This window comes from Pelophylax lessonae (genome assembly GCF_965119305.1).
Source record: "Pelophylax lessonae genome assembly, chromosome: 5".
Classification (NCBI taxonomy): Eukaryota; Metazoa; Chordata; class Amphibia; order Anura; family Ranidae; genus Pelophylax; species Pelophylax lessonae.
Genome location: NC_138772.1, coordinates 158,158,880 through 158,179,395, shown reverse-complemented (window position 1 = coordinate 158,179,395; position 20,516 = coordinate 158,158,880). Strand labels below are relative to the sequence as shown.

The 20,516-nt window shown below is 42.7% G+C and overlaps 1 protein-coding gene across 1 annotated transcript in view; it reads right to left on the bottom strand.

Annotated features, from left to right (window-relative positions):
* Nucleotides 1-20,261, bottom strand: part of CMC1 (C-X9-C motif containing 1) — a 121,690-nt gene extending 101,429 nt beyond the window's left edge. The window contains exon 1 of the mRNA XM_082257539.1: nucleotides 20,143-20,261. Within this exon, the coding sequence (XP_082113665.1) occupies nucleotides 20,143-20,161 (19 nt within the window). The 5' untranslated portion in view covers nucleotides 20,162-20,261. The remainder of the gene's footprint in view (nucleotides 1-20,142) is intronic.
* Nucleotides 20,262-20,516: the final 255 nt, after the last annotated feature.

The following is a 20,516-nucleotide window of genomic DNA, read 5'->3' as shown; positions in this document are numbered from 1 at the left end:
GGCCCCTTCTCGATCCAGCGATGTCCACGAGAGCCTTGCCTTTTGGGGACTTGTACTCCGGATTGGCTTTTGGTAGCAAGAGCCATCAATCACAGCCAGTTAGCCATTTAGGATACGGAGGGGGGCGGGCCGACCCGCAGGTTCATGTGTGAATGAACACACAGAGCCGTGGGTCAGGAGAGCGCCTACTTGTGTGCCCCCACAGCAAGCTGCTTGCTGTGGGGGCACCCAGCAGGAGGGAGGAGACAGGAGTGCCACCGAGGGACCCAAGAAGTGGATGATCCAGGCTCCTCTGTGCAAAACCACTGCCCAAAGCAGGTAAGTATAACATGTTTGTTTTTTTCAAAAACACAAGGCTTTAGTATCGCTTTAAGCACATACTGTATGCTCGCTTGTCAGTTTCATCCTGTGGCAGGCACAGCACAGCAAAATATGCATGCTATTGGCCAGAGTCCAGCAATTCCTTCTCAGTGTCAACATGAATTCCCCCTATAAAACAAACTTTATGCATGGGTGCTATATTTTGACCGCAGTGCATGCCCTGTACAGCCTGGAGGTAGCTCCTGACGCAGGACGAGCAAAATACATTAACACCGAGTCCTGGTGGAGTACATGGATATAGCCTACACATTCCCAGGAATTGATTGCACAAACACCCCTAGCTGAGTTATTAAGCTTTTCTTAGACCTATTAATGGGGAGGGTTCTTATCAAAACTCAAAATCTTTAGGTGTAAGGATGCTGGGCGCAGCCTGACTTTGCTGTTTGATATGCATTATATAGCTTCTCTATGCAGTACCATATTTGGGAATCTCAATGATTTATCTTAGTGGTGCCCCAGAGCCAGAGTAACCACTAGCTTAAAGGGTACCTATCTAATAAATATTGTAGCATTTTGCTTCTGTAGGTATGGTGTCACAGGATTTCACTTAAATCTTAAAGCTTTAATAAATCCAAAAACTTAAATGTAATATATTGCAGTTTACCAATCCTTCGATGTGGTGGATGCATTCGTTTTCTTTTTTAGGGTTTTCTACCTCTCACCTGGTGATCCAGCCACTAACACAATTCCTATCCAAGGGTGTCTGCATTCTGGATGGAGTAGTAAAGCAAAGACTCAAAAGGGACCCAGAGACTAGCAAAGAACAACAGTGGATCTCTGGGCTGGTAAGAGTCTGCATAATAAAATTCAGCAGCTACAGTAGCTGCTGACTGAATTTTTATAGAAATGACTGGAGTTCTTCTTTAAGTATTGATTCTATAGCTGAGGCATTTATTGAACAATGGGTTGTGGTGTACCAAACCTTCCCCCAATCCCCTTCATCTATGGTTTCACGGAGGTCCTTTTTTTTTGTGCATTGCCTAATATAGGGGCTTGGGGCCCTGGCCTTGCAACAAAGAACTATAAATGGTCAATATATCTTTAGCAGTTGTGTCTTTGAAACACGCATTCAAATTGTATCAGGTACTGAAGCGATGATGATCCTTTCATAGCAGATGTAACAAGGTTTTTAAGAACTGAAAGATCTCCAAGCATGGGGCTGCATAAGAGCTGCATAAATAGGCAAAGCTAAGGGCACTTTGGAGCGATATTAAACTAGAAACTCTGTATAAGCCCTTAGTAACCCACCACTGGAAATGAGTTGATCCAGTAAATCTAGCCTAGGTATTGTATATAGGCTCTGGGTGCAGCATATAGAGTCCCCAACAGTTTTCTAAAATGTGGACCAAACCTCCAGCATTCCAACAAGAAAATGAGGTAGGGCAACAGTACTGAGTGAAAAGCTTTTTTACTATCTAAACCTAGCAAGAATGCAGGGCAATGTCTCTTTTTAGAGAGATGATCAACAAGTAGGATGCACTGGATGTTTTCTCGATGTCTGACTTTTGAGCATATGGCATACCTGACCAACCAATCAAATTTTCTATACCCATATTCAAGCAGGTAGCCAAGATCGTAGTGTCTAGGTTAGGTAGAGATATGGGTCGAAGAGTAGGCCAGGAGGTAGTATCTTAAATTTTCTTTAGACAGCATGTAGGTCGCGCCAGTGATCGTAGTGAGAATATCTGTACCCAAAGAGCCACTTGCTTTGAGGTCATTAATGAGTGTCAATAATCATAGTGCAAGTATGTCTACACATTTTTTCATAGTATAGCTCTGTGAAGCCATCTGGGCCAAGTCTCTTGTCCACAGTTTAATTTTGGGACTCCCACAAGTGGTCTCCCCAGCACACACTTTGACCAGAAGTACTCTGGATAATTTTAATGATATGCTAAGGTCTAACATGAGTTTTTTTTTTTTTCTCTTTTCTCTGCTAACACATTTAAACCTAAAGATGTTTCAGCCGTCTCACGAGTGTCTCACCTACCACAACAGCGCCTGGCTTTCAAGTTAAATGCGGTTGATCAGCTATTACAACAGCAATCACTCGCTCTCTCTGATCCTTGCTGAATTTACAATAGGTGGCCATGCCTACTACTATCAAAAAAAAAAAAAATTGAATGAGGACTTTTCTGACACAGACTTTGTGGACAAATTACTAGAAGGCTATAACAAGATACCCGTTAACAAAACATTTAAACAGACTGAGTTTAAAATACTGCAAGTCAACAACGCCTATATCCTATTCTTTGTCAAAAATTCTCCCATTTCCTCAAACTGCCCAAAAGGTAATAGCAATCGACTAATCGGAGTCCATCAGTTATGTCAGTGCCCAAATATTTTTACCTTCTTTGACCAGACAGTAAATTATGTTTATGGTATAGCAAACAGAGATATACCAAAGGACTGTTACTTTTATTTGGTGACAAACCAGGAATACTTACAGAGCCATATAAATAGCAAACGTCTCTTAAACAATGGATAGACATTTTAATTGACTGCATGCAGGGCGATTGTGAGGCAATAGTCATCATCCCTACTGCCAACTATAGCAGAAATTAAAAAAAGACCTCAAAGTTCTTTTATACAGTGTAGCACAGCATCCCAGAGAGAGCCGGAAAAAGTCCTGGTCATGGTTTATACATCTCCCAGGCTCCTCTCTTACATATTTAGGGATCTCTGATCCACAATCCAGTTAAGGTCTTGGTCCACTCCCCCAGGCCAATTTAGGCTCTTCTGGGATAGACAGCCAGTGCTCTCATCCTGGGAAATCAGACACCTTCTGTCTGTGAGAGAAAGAGGTTGGTGAAAACATACACATTGTATATGTGGAAGCTGACAAGCTGTAGTCTTGCTAAGTCAGGTAGTTAGGATCTGTATATATTGTATAGTTAGTGCCAAAACACAGATAGGTTTTTCTTTGGCTATTTTTGTTCCGGTTTGTTTTTTCTAAGACACTGTACAGCACTTGTAAATATCACAAATAAACACTGCACTGTTTGTCACTACCTCACTGGATTTGATATCTGTGCCTGAGAGATTGCTTATCCCAGGGAGCTGTATCTGCTACCTGTTCCCCAGCTTACAACAGAGACACATTAATAGCTGAACTGCACAGCTATATCCATACTAAACAATTCTTCAGAAGGTAGAGAAATTTCATCAAATAAATATTTAATCATACTTTGCAGAATCAGATTTTAGCATGTATTATTGGCTTAGATTCACAAATATGGAGCACAAGGGCCTACCTAAACAGTTCTCTAAATTTATACCTAATCAGACAGTCCCCCACAATGGGTAGCTGTTGGTAGACCTAAAGGAAGTCATAAAACTATATGGTAAAATGTGTGCCATCTTAAAGCAAACCTTTACAATGCTCAATCATGTAAAAATAGTAATAAATTTATAATTGCTTCATTGACCATTTCAAACACTCTTCCTTTGCCAAAAATGTGCAGTGTACCCTAACTAAACCGTGCAGATACAGAGATGTCTAAATTGAATCCAAAGTTAAAACCTAAGTTAACCTCTAACCACTTTCCCAGCCTCAAGCATATACAAATGCAAGGACACACTTTCATTGTAAGGGTTAAATGTCCCTTGCAGCCTAGCATCACCCTCTCTAAACTGTATGAAAGGCAAGATGTCTGTACCCAATAGGGGAATAATTGGATCTCAGGGGACAACAAAGATTTAGTGACTGATTATGTATTGTAGTGTAAACTGAATGGTTGAAAGGGGTTGCTTTAAAGTAAACGTTTTTGGCAATGAAGAGTAAAGGAACAGGTTCATTTTAAAGTTTGGGCCATCCCAAAAGCACCTACTGGACTTTCCTTTCACTCCTTGCTGTTTCTGTTCACACATGGTTATGGCCTCCCTGTGTGACAGCACTAATTAGAGCAGCACTGTCACACAGACTAGTCACAAGCTTTCTATACCTAGTAGTACTGGATATTTATAAAAATTGAAAAAAAAAAAACATCAGGTGAGCAAAAGGAAGGAAACTATAAGCTGTTGGAAGGGATTAAAATAGAATTCCAGATTTACTTTGCTTTAAACAGTTCATTAGAACAAAGCAGGCCCAAAGGAACTATAAGCATTACTAACTGATGCAGTCGCCACTATACTATTTTGTAGTAGCATCAGCTACATAAGGTAAGTCTCCCTGTGTTTCACAGCAGTAGAGGAATTAAATCAAGTTGGTCTGAATGGTTTCCCACTATTCAGGAGAAGCCTTGTATGAATACAAGGCTTCCTCTAATTGGCTGATGTGGAAATTGTAATGTCATCCACCTGCCTCTCCCCCAAGGAGTCCTTGTCACTGTTACAAATACAACGCTTTGGGACGCTGTATAAAATCTATATAAAAAACAGAATGCAATGATTTTCAAACCTTTATTCACAATAGAATACATTCAAATGTTTCATCCTGGTCCCCCCCCACCCCCAGTTATGGCAGCGAGTAGGCAAGTCACCTGATGCACCGCTGTCATTCGGAGAGCCCGCTGCAGCTGAAGACGGCAGTTGTGAAACCGACGGTGGCCAGGGAAAGGATGAAGTACAGGATTTCTAGCAGAAGCTCCATGAGACCGATCCACTCAGATGCACAGCTTGGCCAGGCCCCATATCAAATGTTTAAAATGAGAAAATGTACCATTTTAAGAAACAAAAGGTCATTTTGAAGTTGATGGCAGCAACGCGTCTCAGAAAAGTTGAGACAGGGCAACAAAAAGCTGGCAAAGTAAGTGTTACTAACAAGGAAAACCTGGAAGAACATTTTACAACTAATTCGGTAAATGGCAACAGGTCAGTAACATGATTGGGTACAAAAACAATAGAGAGTCAGAGTGTCTAAAAAGTAAAGATGAGCAGAGGTTCACCAATCTGTGAAAAGTTGCATCTAAAAATCGTCAAACAATTTCAGAATAATGTTCCTCAACATAAAATTGCAGACTTTAAATATATCATCATCTACAGTACATATTATCAAGAGATTTGAGAAGCTGAAGAAATCTCTGTGCGCAAGGGACAAGGCCCAATTGTAATATCGGATGCCTGTGATTTTTGAGCCCCGAGACGGCACTGCATTAAAACAGGCATGATTCAGTGATGGACATCAGTGCATTGGCTCAGGAATACTTTAAAAAAATCATGGTCTGTTAATACAGTTCACTATGCCATCCAAAAATGCAAGGAAAAGCTCTATCATGCAAAGAAGAAGCCATATCTGAACATGATCAAGAAACATCGCCATCTTCTCTGGGCCAAAGCAAATTTAAAATGGCCTGCTGAAAAGTGGAAAACTGTTCTGTGGTCAGACCAATTGAAGTGTGACATTCTTTTTGGCAACCATTGGCGCCGTGTCCCCCAGACTAAAGAGAAGGACCTTCCAGCTTATCAGCGCTCAGTTCAAAAACCTGCATCTTGGATGGTATGGGGATGCATTAGACTTAGAGCATATAGAATAGGCAGCTTGCATATCTGGAAATGCACCATTAGTGCTGAAAGATATATCCAGGTTTTAGAGCAGCATGTACTCCCACATCCAGATGAAGTATTTTTTGGGTAAGACCTGGCATATTTCAGTAGGACAATGCTAAACCACATACTGCACCTATGACAACAGCATGGCTTCAATGAAGAAGAGTCTGAGTGCTTAACTGGCCTGCCTGCAGTCCATACCTTTCACCAATTGAAAATATCTGGCACATCTTGAAACAAAAAATATGACAAAGAACAACCAGAACTGTTGGAGGAGTTAAAATCATATATCAGGCAAGAATAGGAAAACATTAATTTCCCAAAACTCCAGCAACTGATCTTCTCAGTTCCCAGACATTTACAGAGTGTTATTAAAATGAGGAGGTGGAGCTCTGGCACATGCTGGAGCTGTGAGCTGCTGACCGAGCCCCTGCTGCTGCCTGATGCTGGAAGCGAGCCGCATCTGAGTGAGAGCTGGGCGCAGTCGGCTAAAGCAGTGACCGGATGAGGTGTCATAATGCCGGTCTCTAAGCTCTCTGGGCTTCCTCTTGTCCCCCCTCCCGTCCCAGTCCAAGCGGGTGGGAGACGTGGCAGGTTATCAGCCACCTGAGGGGAGAGTATACTCTTAAAACACTGGTGGGGTCCTGATGACTAGCAAGCCCGCCTCCCTGACAGACTGTGGGGTGGTCTCTTAGCCAGTTACGGACTGCCCGCCGCAGTTATAATGCGGCAGGCAGCCCCTCCTGCGCAAACGAATGTAGGTATACGTTGGTCGCGTGCCTGGTGCTGGAGGGCTCCCGCCCCCACCCAGCAACAGGGATGCTGATGCACAGGGCCGGCGGCCTCGATCGCCGCCGGGCACCCCGCAATCGCTCCCCGCTGAGAGAGAAGGACGGACAGCTGACTGTTTTCTCTGGAACATAGGTCTGGGATCCTTCTATAAAGGATCATAGGTCTCTATGATCATTTCAAAAGCCCAACCCCCCACAGTTAGTAAACACGCCCCTAGGCTTACATTTAACCCCTTGATCACCAACTAGGTTAACCCTTTCCCTGCCAATGTCATTATTACAGTAACAATGCATATGTTTAGCACTGTAGTAATGTCACTGGTCCCCCCAAAAGTGTCAAAAAGGTCAGTTAGGGGTTTGATCTGTTCGCCACAATGTCGCAGTCCTGCTAAAAATAGCAGATCGCCGCTATTACTAGTAAAAAATAAACAAATAAAAAAATGACAAATCTTTCCCCTAGTTTGTAGACACGATAACTTTTGCGCAAACCAATCAAAATACGTTTATTGCGATTTTATTACTATTAAAATATGTAGCAGAATACAAAGTGGCCTAAGGATGAAACATTTTGATATTTATATTTTTTTTGGGGGGAATGTTATATAGCAGAATGTGAAAAATATCCTTTTTTTTTTTTTTCAGAATTATCGCTCTTTGTTTATAGTGCAAAACATAAAAATCGCACAGGTGATCAGATACCCCCAAAAGAAAGCTCTATTTGTGGGAAAAAAAGGACATCAATTTTATTTCGGTACAGCTTCGCACGACCGTTCAATTTTCCGTTAAAGTAACGCAGTGCCGAATTGCAAAAAATGGCCTGGTCATTAAGGGGGCAAATCCTTCCGGTCCAGAACTGGTTAAGAGAGTCTACAGAGGCCAGGAAAAAAGCCATCTGAAGCTCTTGTTTGATGCATCAGCACACACTCTTCTCTCCTGGCTTCATCTCTGGAGGATTCTTAGAGACAGGGGAAAGGGGCAGACCTCGCACCTAGACCAGGAGGGACAGGCTGCGTTGCAGGTTGATGGTTTTTAATCTGTGTCTATAGACTGCCATATTGACTCTATACCTGACCACTTTTCTACCCTAATCACCCCTCTGTATCTTCTGCATAGGCTATACACCATGCTAGCAACCAGAAGTCCCCCTCTTTCTCCACAATAAGGTGGGCATTGGAACTCTGATAAGGAAACCCCTAGCTCTCCACATGCTTCCCTGGGGAAGACTGAACGAAGCACGGAGAGGGGTTAATATTTAGCAGTGGTTAATATTTAGCAGTGAATGCAAACTGGCTACTTGTAATATTATTGAAGGGGCTGAATTTTTCCTTGGCCCATGTGGACTGTTTTCTACTTTTTTCCTTTTCTTCTGTATTACCACTAAGCCATCTACTGGAGCATTCAGTTATATTTATTAATAGATATTTGCGGTTGCTCACTTATCCATCCATTCACCAATCCACCCACCCCATAGCTTATATTTCTCAGGGGTTGAAGATGAGAGGTAAATCAAATAAAACTGGAAAATCCACTCAACCTGCCCCTAGCTCCGGGGGTATTTTGCGATACAGCAGAAACTAGTATGTGTGAAGAGGGGCTTGGTATCCCCCGACATGGGCCTTAGGATAGGCAGACAAAAGTAGACCACAGAAAAAGCTACAACTGGAAGGCCTAGTGGCCTGGTGTCAACTCTGCCAAAAAAGTACCGGGGGAAATCCCGAGGGAGGGCCTGGAGGAAGAGGGAAGCGAATAGCACGGCACTGCTGTGACAGACGACTGGATTCACCGGATGATTCTTTCAGACTGATCCTTTACTTGTCATGCTCATCTTCAACAACTCTATGTGAGTTACTTATTGCTTTACCGTGTATTAAAGTTTACAGTCTTAATTTAGAGGTGTCTCTCCTTTTGTCTATTTAGATCTCATTATGCGGAGGAAAAATCGATAATCAGGGAAAAACCACGGAATTCCTTTTGAAGGAGAGAACTTACAGGTATTTAACGACCTCTCGGCTGAAACATTGACAAGAAGGAGATTGCTTAAACCATTGATAGAGCAAATGCGGATGTCCAATGTTCCATACCGCTGGGGCTTTTCCCGGCCTGTCCGGCAAAAGGAAGGCCGAACTGCAGTTCTGAGATTTCCAGAAGATTTGAAAGATTTCTGCAGCAAGTTAGATCTACCACCTCCATCCCTTCCAGGATGGGAAGAGAATCTGGGAACACCAATGTCACTAAGGAACAAATAATGGAAACAGGGAGGAAGGGGAGGTGGGAAGGGGCAGTAGGAGGAAGGGGAGAAGAAGGAAGGAGGAAAAGGAGAAAAGGGAAAATTAACCTAAGGATATTGGGGTTAAAATGGCTTTTGCCTCTCTACTAACCTTTTCCCTCCACAGGTGGGGACAGGGGGGATAATCACTTTAAGAACTAGCAAAGTGAGAGATGAGTACTAGCAGGCGAAAGTAGAGGAGAAGAAGGGGAAAGTGCAACAGTGGCGGGGGGGCTAGGGAAGGTTTGGAGGGCTTGCATATTTAGTGGAGGGGTGGGGGTCGAGTGACACTTAGATGAGTGCCGCCAGATCCGTATATTGAACAAGAGTTGGATACTTGTTCAGCCCTTGGAAGGGATAACTTCCTTGGGAGGGGAGAAGGATGGGGGAGTTTTTGTTCTCGTCCTCTCTCCCACCCCTCCCTCCTCTGAGAAGACTCCACTTGGGGAAATAATATGACAGCTGCCCTTCTGATCGATTATGGCCCTGACAAGTTTGGTGTCATATAATGTTAGAGGCCTGAATACTCCCAGAAAAAGGCATAAGGTAAACAAAGTATTGTACCATTATAGGGCAAACGTGGTATGCTTACAAGAGACCCATATCGGGGTTTAGACTGTTATCTTTTTCTTATGTGGTTTTATGGTGACTCGACTTCAAACCACTAACGGGGAGTGGATATCGGATTTGATAGGAACACTAGGTTTGTTCTGAAGGAGCCGCTAGCAGACCATGAGGGGAGCTTCTTGTACATTAAGGGTAGATTATTTAATACAGAGTGAACCTTTGCAAATATCTACTCCCTCAATAGAGAGCCAAACAAGTTTCTTAGGAAAATCTTGAAGACTGATGGCATTCAAGGAAGGGAGCCTCATTGTAGCTGGAGATCCAAATATGGGCTTAGATCCGCAGGTGGACTCCTCGGTGGATTCTTTTAGTTTCCCACCTCAAAGACAGAATGAAATTAAAAGACTACTAGTGGACTGCCAGTTAGTAGATGCTTGGAGAATTTGACATTAGTGATTAGGGGTTAGTGATTATACTTATTACTCTTCAGTTCATGGGTTCTATTCAAGAATTGATTACATCTTAAAAGAACATGAACGGTTATCCACTCTCAAAGACATGACTTTTAAGGTCATTACACTTTCTGACCATGTGCTAGTAATGGTTCAGTTAGAAGCGGTGTCAGGAACAACTAGAGAAATGGCTTGAAAGCTGAATGACTCGCTCATTCAGGATCCTAAGGTAGTCCAGAAGGTCGAACAGGAGTTGGAGAGTTTTTTTTCTACTAATGACATGCCAGAGATCACGCGGGCTACCTTGTGGGAGTCACATAAGGCCTACATAAGGGGGATATGAATAAGCAAAGGAAGACAAAAAAAAAAAGGGGGGGGGAAGGGAAAGGATGAATCTCCTAAGGAATATTCAGGTACTGGAACAACAGACTAGGTCTAAAGGTATTCCAGAGATACAAGAGTTATAAGGAAAATGTCCTTATATTTCCAAGAAATGGTATTAGTTCAAATAGTGATTCAAATAATAATTCAATCTTGAATGTGATGGTGAAGTTCAAAACAATCAAAAGTGCATAAGTGATGACACCCTCTGTGCTCCTGTGTATGAGGGGGGCAATTCAAACTCACCAGATGTTGTTGACCCTCGATACCATACGGCAGGTGGGTCAAAAGTGCTTTGTGGTGAGTGTCCAGCGGGGTTCCAGCCGTCCGTGCCCGGGTGGTCCTGGATCCTGTTGGGTGTTACCAAAGAATCGCACTCCTCATGGTGTAGTAATAAAAATGTTGCTTTTATTTATAAAAAAAGGTTTCCAATAAAATTCCCAAAAGTACTTAAAAATATATATGTATACAACGTTGGTGGTACAGTGTTTTGTGGAGAAAAATTTCGGAGCCTGGGTACTGGGAAGCCGTGCGGGACGCCCAACAGGATGCAGGACCACCCGGGCACGGACGGCTGGAACCCCCGCTGGACACTCACCACAAAGCACTTTTGACCCACCTGCCATATGGTATCGAGGGTCAACATCTGGTGAGTTTGAATTGCCCCCCTCATACACAGGAGCACAGAGGGTGTCATCACTTATGCACTTTTGATTGTTTTGAACTTCACCATCACATTCAAGATTGAATTAATATTTGAATCACTATTTGAACTAATACCATTTCTTGGAAATATAAGGACATTTTCCTTTGGCACTGAGCACTTTTCTATCTAATTTTAAAAGTTTTTCGGATGGTTTTAATCTATTTATGAGATACTGTGTCAATACGTATTTTCATTCATGGACTAGTATATAGTAATATATGCATATGACTATCCACTTTTTTATTATGAAATTTTATTATGAAATGTCAATTAATTTATCTTAAGAATAGCAACCAGCACAACTTTAGCACTTTAAACACGCATGTATTGCACATACATATGTAGGTAACACAAGTGGTTATAAAAAGCAGCACACAGGTGGCTACAATTCACCACACCACAGCATAGGCTGCGTACAAACCACTATTAGGGTTATTGGCAACAAGATCCCTCACCTTCCATTCCTGCTACTAGGTATGTGCTGTTGATGTACTTGCCTATATAACCCTTATTCTGAAGGAGGGAAAGGATACTAGGGCTCCTGCCAGCTATAGCCCAATCTCCCTACTGAATACAGATATACAAATCATATAAAAATCATTGCCAAAATAATAGCAGAAAGATTCAAAACCATTGTTGCCAAGATGGATCCATAACAATCAAGTAGGTTTTGTGACTGGTCGGGAGGGGAGGGATAACTGCCTCAAGTCATTATTCCTGGTCCATGAGGCGAAAAAGAAGGGGGTCCCAGTTGTGTTCCTGTCAATAGATGCAGAAAAGGCCTTTGACAGGGTACACTTCCTGCTAGAGATGTTGAGACATCTAGGTATTGGGGATAGGATGATGCAATGGATCACCGCCATCTATCACCATCCAACAGCAAGAATTAGAGTGAATGGCAGCTTGTCCCAAGCCCCCCCCCCCTTAAAACTATTCAATTGGATGAGGCAAAGAATGCCACTCTCCCCAATTTTGTTTGTTATGGCCTATGAACCCCTATTGGCAGCAATCCGTAAAAACACAGACATAAGAGGGTGGTAAGAGGGGTGAGCGAGGGAAATAGGGAGTATAAGGTGGCCGCGTATGCGGATGATGTGTTATTTTATATTTGGAGGAACTGGGTAGATATGGAAAGATGTCAAACTTTAAAATTAACTTAGCTAAATCTGAAATTTTGAATAGATCAATCTCAAAGAGAGAACAGCAGGCTTTACAGCCCAAATTCCCTTTTGTATGGTGTAGAGAGGAGTTAGGATACCTGGGAATAAAGTTAACTGCATATTTTAAGACTATATATGAGGCCAACTATATCCCAATGCTCAATAAGGTCATGGACCAGCTGAACCTCTTAAGATATTTCATGGCTGGGCAGAATAAATTTGTTAAAAATGAATATTTTACCCAAGCTCATATAGATTTTCCAAATGATTCCAATTTCTTTACCCCAGGTCTATTTTAGAAAATTAAGAACTATGATACTAAAATACATTTGGGCACACAAACGACCTAGGATCTCTTATGCAGTATTGGTAAAGGAAAAAAAAAAAAAAAAAGAGAAGGGGAGGGGAGGCTTGCAGCACCTGATTTAAAAGAAATATTATCAGGCAATCAGCATTGCGCGAAAAGCGGATTGGATGCACAATAAGGATGTTAAGAGCTGGGTGGAGATTGAACGAGCACAAAGTTGGTTTGATTTAGGTGAGATGGTATGGGTCCCAGGAGAACTGGCCAATAGCACAAATCCACTGACTAGGAACACTTTTAGGATATGGGATAGTCTTTGCAGACTATATCACTGGGATTATAATGCACCTTTAATTTCATTATTAGACACAAATAATTTTAAACCTGGGAAAGATTACCTATATTTCGTTAGATGGGCAAAAAAAGAGGTGACATATCACAGGGTATAATGGAGGGAAATAGAATGTGCAAGTTTTTTTGAAATAACATAAAAATGGGGAAGTACACCACTGGATAGATGGAGATACACACAATTGCAACAATGTGCATTCACTACCGCAATCGCTGCGGGGGAAGGATAATATGAGACCAATAAACTTTTTGTTCCCCCTTCATTTTTAAAGCAAAGCATATCTAAAATATACAAGATATTGATAAACGAAGTAGAACCTATAAACCCGCCATATCTAGAGAAATTGGAACAGGATTTAGGACCCCTTAGAGACGAGGGAAAGGAGAGGAAAGCTTTGAGATTAGCTTATTACTCATCAGTGGATGCAGGGACAATGGAGATGTGTTATAAGCTTTTTGCTAGGTGGCATGTTACCCTGCAGAGGGCGCGAAGGTTCGGGGCGGATGTGCCCCCAACTTGTTGTAATGCTCCAAGGACCTTCACCCATTTGTGGTGGGAATGTGCAAATATACAACTTTATTGGGAGGGGATTATTAAGGTAATTTATCAGATCACAGGAGAACACATACAGGCAGAGCCATGGACTTGTTTACTTCACAGCAAGGAGAAAAAGGTGACAGAATATAAGAATATGTTAGTGTCTCACTTATTAAATGCGGCCAAAAGCTTAATCCAGAGACTCTGGCGATCAGCAGAACCCCTGAGGATGGGAGAGTGGGTTGAAAAGGTGGAATGGGTGAGATCCATTGAGGAAACGTTGTTTACAGCAGAATATGCCCTCGAGAAATACTTTGACATCTGGGGGAAGTGGTTGAGTTTTAAAAAATCTGAGAGATATACAAGTTTGCCTGGTGTCTGAGATCAATGCCCAAGATATATTGCTATTTTCTACTGTGAATAAAATATGGGTTTATAAGATTTGCAAATCTCTGTATATTTTACACCGTGTTCCAACTTTTTTGCACTTGGGGTTGTATATTTTTTGAAAGCAGAGAATACTTTACTTTCCCGCTCCCTCCACTCTCTTAGTATGGTTTCCTTGAGAGTGGGATGAACAGGAAATGTTCACAGTTGTTTCTCTTGCAAGCCTGCATATAGGTATTCGCGTAGGAATCCCAACTTTTTGTTCTTCTTCAAACCCCACATTGCCACGTATTGCTTTTAACAGTATTTCTGTCTCGTCAGTGGGAAAGCAGAATCTTGCAACTTGTTTTCTCCTTCTGTTTTTAGCTCTCCCTCCTCTAAATCTGATTTGTTGCTGGAGTTTAACCCCAATTCTTCTGATGCGCCCTGCTCCTCCACTATTGACCTGGGGGTAAAAGTAGCTGTTTACATGCTAGAAGCAGAGGTACTTGGCAGCGCATAATTATGGCCAGATTCCTGTAGGAGGTTTCTGAACGACTGGAATGGAGCACCATTTCCTCCTTCATTCAATCCATGAATCCTTTTAGAAGACTCCCAGACACTCTTTATCAAAGTGTCAATGAAAATTTAGCAGTCACTTTCTCCAAGAACTCAGGGCACACATCTCTATTTTGAGGGTTCGCTGCCTTTCACCCTTTCCTTCTTCTTTTCCTGGGTTTTTGCCTACAAAGAAGCAAAATCACCCCCATCAAAATGAGCTGACTCCCACTGAGGAAATAGGAAAGCGAGAGACAGCCCTAATACTAGCCCTCCTCAATGTGGGAGCACCTTTTGCATATAAATAACAAAAATACTCTCTTTTCCCTGCAATAGAAAGTAACCCCTGGCTTGTGCCCCCTCCACTAGCTAAACAGAAATGAAGAAGAGGGGGCTCCTGAGAATAAACTTTCTCCTTCCTGGTGCTAGCCTCCCCATGCTCCACCAGGTCTGCCTCAGACATGATTGCTTCCAAACAAGTGCAGACTTCCAGTCCACCTTCTGACCGGCTGAAATAGGAGGCTAATAGGGCTCCGCCTGCACACCTGTGCGTCCTGGTGGTCCCCGCATGGTGCTGTGGCTTGGGCACCTGCTTATAGGAGAATTCCTGCTCTGGGATGCAATCTTTCTATTGCGGCACACTGCTGATGAACTACCAGAATGAAGATGGTGTCCAGTGTTTTCTGCCCATGGTGGAAGTGAGGTCATAGGCCGAGCGCAGGAAATTATGTCCTAACCCCTCCAGCGGCTCAAGCTGCCACATGCACCACCACTGCAAGCCTGCAAAGTAGGAAAAAAAATGCCAAACAAGGCACCGCACATGCCATCGTATTGACTCCTGCAGGGAGAAACCCCCTAGTCTCTGTAGCCACCCTGACTAGTGATTCTCCTCCCTCTGGAGACACTTAGGACATTCAAAGAGAGTAGGGGTCCCTACAAGCCCTGGTAACCACCACCAGTGTAACTCTGGTCCCAGGTAATAGAAACTCCCCTAGATTCCTGCTCCGGTTAAAGGAATACTACGCCTGGGAGGCCTCTGTCAGCACTATCACCTGATAGTGATAAAAATATCAAACCAAAGCTGTGCTCCTATATGGCCGGAGGAAACACATAAAACTGAGTGACGATAGGGAATGAGTTCTTTATATAGTAATGTGGATCATGTTTGATGGCTAGGTGGGAAGTGCCTCTCTCTCGTAAAGCTGTCCTGGAAAAGTTTTGCCTTTAGTTATAATTTAAGTTTAATTCCACTTTACATGGTTTGTCTCAACCCTCTAACTGCCATTATTGCTGGTCGGCTTGGTCTGTTAAAGCAGAACTAAATGTAACTAATAAAAAACTGCAAACATGCCGCTCTTTATTGCGGAAGAGACAGGATAGGTTTTCTCTGCAATAACACTTACCTGCCTGTTCACAGGCTTATTTTAAATGCACACTGAGCCGTGAATGCATATATCAACGTGCATTCCCAGCACACTTCAGCTGTGCCAAAATGACAGACTTCCATGTGCATGCGTGGGATGACACCATTTTCCAACCAGCCTAAAAAAAGAAAACAAATGTAGCCACCACAACGAAAAACTGGGGAGCTGCAATATGTAAAATTTTTGTGCTTAATACCAGCTTTATTTTGGAACAAATGGAGTATGGAGTGGTGAGGGATTATAACATTTGTCAGTTTTTTTGTTGTTGTCCGTTCTCCTGTTAAAGAGGAGTTCCGCCCCCCTTAAAAAAAATTTAAAGTCAGCAGCTACAAATACTGTAGCTGCTGACTTTTAAATAGTAGAACTTACCTGTTCAGGGAGCCCGCGATGTCGGCACCCGAAGACGATTTACGTATCGGCTCTCGGGTGCCACCGCTATCCAGAGTAAGGGAACCAGGCAGTGAAGCTTTCCGGCTTCACTGCTGGTTCCCTACTGCGCAAAGCGCGCTGTGCTTTGCAATAGGCCCAGCGGCGGAGGAAAAAGGAGGGGGCTGAACTTCCGAGGGACAGCGCCGCGGCGCTGTCTCCCAGGAAGTGGGGAAGAGTACCTGTCAAAAACAGGTACCCGTTCCCTCCTCCCCCCTGAAAGGTGCCAAATGGGGCACCGGAGGGGGGGGGGGGAAGCAGATTAGCGGAGTTCCACTTTTGAGTGGAACTCTGCTTTAAGGAGGATTTGTCCTGTTTACGGTTTTAAATAAAAGGGAAAGCAAAAGAAATTTCCATATTTTGGGTTGACAGAAGAACAGCAATAGAGGGGAAAACTTCCACTTAGGAGACTAGTTCTGATGACACCCCAGGATTCCCTAACTTTAGGAGGGATTTCCTCTCACTTGCTGTTTTGGCTATCAGACAGGAAGTGAAGGGAAATCTCCCTTTTGGAACACAGATGGCAAAAAAAAAAAATTACAGGGGTTATAACCCTCCCTTACTCTATCCAAACTGAAAAAAAAATGTTTGCATTTACACTTTAAAGTGGGTGTAAAACCCACACCCTACTAGGTGAAGTGACTGGCCTCAGGTGATACACTGAGATGAAGCAAACCCTCTCACATAAGTTGTACATGTTTATCTTCAGTCTTCTCTTTTCTACATCGGTTAAAAAAAAGTGCTGAATTTAAAAAGCTTGTCTGAGAATTCAGAAAAAAAGGGGGGCAGAGATCTAAAGTTACATTCCGCAGAGCTCAGTGAGAAGAGTTCTAAAAGCTAATTGGAGGTAAGAGACACCCCCCCTCACACAGGAACAGAGCTGAGGCTGTTAGTCTGTTGGAGCTCCCTCCCTGTCGCATTTTATTCTCCTGGTGTCAGAAAAACTTGTCAGAAGCGATTCATGCTGAAAACAGAGAAAGGAAAACAAAACCAAAGACAATTCCCAGCTCAACCTACCAACCAGCCTGCAACCAACCAAATTATCCTGTTACAGTTTGTGTTAAAAACAGGGGGGGTTTTGCACACATTTGCAAATACATGCAGAAGCTGCAGAGCCACTTCACAGAACCCCAGTATCATCTATAGTCCAAACGCTACACATTTCTGAGAGCCTCCATAGTAGAAGCACATTAATAATAATGGATAGGAAGAGGGCAGGTGAGTCTGGAGGGTGCCCATCCCTCCTTAAAGTCACTCAGCATATTGCACAACAGAGGAAGGAAGCAGCAGACAGAAATGACACACAGTGCTCTTAGCTGAGATAAGTACACACTATAGAGGGATGTGCTTTGTTCATATTTCATATCTAAGGTTTACAACCACTTTTATTGCATATTTATTTATGATGAATACAAGCCATGCACTTATTGGACAAGGTGAAGATGAGGGTCAATGCCCCCTCCTCCAATCAGAGGTGGAATAAGAAAAATACAAGGCGATATGTGAATGGCCGAGATGTCCAGTGAGGGGAAGGTGCAATATAGATCATACTTGAAGTTCTACTTTAACCTCTTCTCTACCGGCTAGTGAATCGGTTAAACCAGGATCATGGTTGAGTCTACAACCATGATCCCGGTATAAGTTTTTAGTGCTGGCAATTCTCTTTCATGTAAAAGTAATCCAAGTGGCTGGGCACCCGCTGGAATACTTTTACAGGTGGCAGAAGGGGTCCCATCCTCCTCCCCGCCTTTATCGAGCTCTCCTGAGCAATTAGGAAGCTCAGTAACGATGCAGCCGGCAGCATTCAGCTCTGGACTCACAGTGAGGGGAACTGAAGTTGTTCCTCCCACTGTGTGATGTCAGAACCTGGAAGTGATGACTATTTTGTCACTTCTGGTTCCAGTTTTTTGTTTACTGGCTGCATAGCAGCCAGTGAAGCAGCCGATCAGACTGACGGGTGTCTCATTAGCTGCATTGGAGCCCAAGGGAGAGATGAGGGGGTCTAATAGACAAGCTTTTTTCGACCAGGGTGCCTTCAGGGGTGCGTTGACAAATTGCCTAGAATATACCCAAAATTTTTTATAAAACTATTAGTTTCATTTTTTAACTTTAGAATGGGGTGCCTCGAGATTGTGCAGAATTTTAAAGGGTGTTTTGACTGAAAAAAAGGTTGAGAAACACTGTACTAGACTCCCAATCTCTCCATAAAGAGTACCTGTCACTGCTATTGCTGTTGCAACGGATGTTTACATTCCTTTTGACAGCAATAAATGATCAATTTTTTTTTTTTTGAAAAACAGTGTAAAAAAATAAAATAAAAAATAATGTTTAAAGCGCCCCCATCCCCCCTACGCAGTGGCAAAGGCATATGTAAACACTGATCACACCACACATGTGAGGTATCACCGCGATTGTCAGAGCAAGAACAATAATTTTAGCACCAGAACGCCTATGAAAATTTAAACTAGTAATCTGCAAAGACTTTTAAAGCGTCACCTATGGATAATTTAAAGTACCGTAGTTTGTCGCCATTCCATGAGCAATTTTCAAGCAGGACATGCTTGGTATCTATTTACTTGGTGTAACATTATCTTTTATATTTTACCAAAATATAAATATAAAATGGTTTTGTGTTTGTGTTCACTAAAATTCATTTGTGAGTATTTTTTTTCCAAAGAAATTGAATTTGAAAAACAACTGCGCAAATGCTGTGTGACATAAAAAAATTGAAACACCCACCATTTTATTCTCTAGGGTCTTTGCTTAACTACTTGCCAACCGCCCACTGCAAATATACTGCGGCAGGCTGGCTCGGCTGCGCAAACCACCATACCTGTACCGCCGCGCCCCCATTAGGCAGCGGGGAAGCCGATTCACGAGGCCGGTGGCTGGGATTGCCCCCGGGCACCCGCGATCACTTCCTGTGGAGAGAGAACGATGGTCAGCTGTTGTAAACACAGCAGACTGTTCTCTCTGGAATGAACACAGAGCTCCTGTGATCCTCCTATTTAGGATCACAGGTCTCTGTGTTGATTCCACAAGCCCATCCCCCTTACAGTTAGAAAACACTCCCTAGGCTCACACTTAACCCTTTGATCGCCCCTGAGTTAACCCCTTCCCTGCCAGTGTCATTATTACAGTAATAGTGCATATTTTTAGCAATCATTTCTTTAGTAATGTCACTGGTCCCCCCAACAATGTCCGCCGCAATGTTGCAGTCCTGCTAAAAATTGCAGATCACCGCCATTACTAGTAAAAAAAAAAAAAAAAAAAAAAAAAAAGAGTCAAATCTTTCCCCTAGTTTGTAGACGTGATAACTTTTGCGCAAACCAATCAAAATACGCTTAATGGGATTTTTTTTTTTTTACCAAAAATATGTAGTAGAATACAAACTGGGCTGATTTTGTATTTATTAGGAATGTTATATAGCAGAAAGTGAAAAATATTGTTTTTTTTTTCAGAATTGTCACTCTTTTTTTGTTTATAGCACAATAAATATAAATCACAGAGGTGATCAAATACCACCAAAAGAAATCTCTATATGTGGGGAAAAAAGGACATGAATTTTCTCGGGGGACAGCGTGACCGTTACAGTAATGCAGTGCCGAATCGCAAAAAATGGCCTGGTCATTAGGGGGGTGGGGGAACCTTCCAAGGCTGAAGTGGTTTTATATATATATATATATATATATATATATATATACACATACAGTATATATATATATATATATATATTTTTTTTTTTTTTTTTTTGAGGGGGGTTCTAAGTAATATTGGAGGAAGGAGGTGTCAGAATAGGCTTGGGAATCAAGTGGCTAAACTTTACTTTAGAGCTGTAAATTGGAAGAAGCTGGGAGCACAGAGCTGCAGGACAGTTCTCATGAAGTCTTGTACTCTGTGCTTTGATTACAAACTACCTGAAGCACTCCTTTCCATTCCCCTTCAATCCCTGTAACAGATATGTATTCAGTACATAGCAGGGCTTACCCGCTTTGCCAGAGTCCATGACAAGGAAGACACACAACACACTATGGAGAGAGACTTCAATACATTACAGGCTCCCTACACATGCAGAGCAGCGCACATAACCTTGCCGGGGTCACGCTGCTTGCATATTTACTTCCGGGGCAGAGAAAGGGGAGGGCCTGAACGCTGAGACAGAGAGCGCACACAAATGGCATCCCTGGCATTCCTTTAGATGAGCAGGCTCCTTCCTTGCTGTGTTACGGCTAGTAACAGTGATACGGTTACTAAGTGAGTGAAGACTCCTGTGTCTGCTGTTCTATCAGACTATCGCTACCTGTCAGATTCTGCAACTGGAGGTGACGTAGACTAGAACCCCTTACTGCGCATGCGCCATG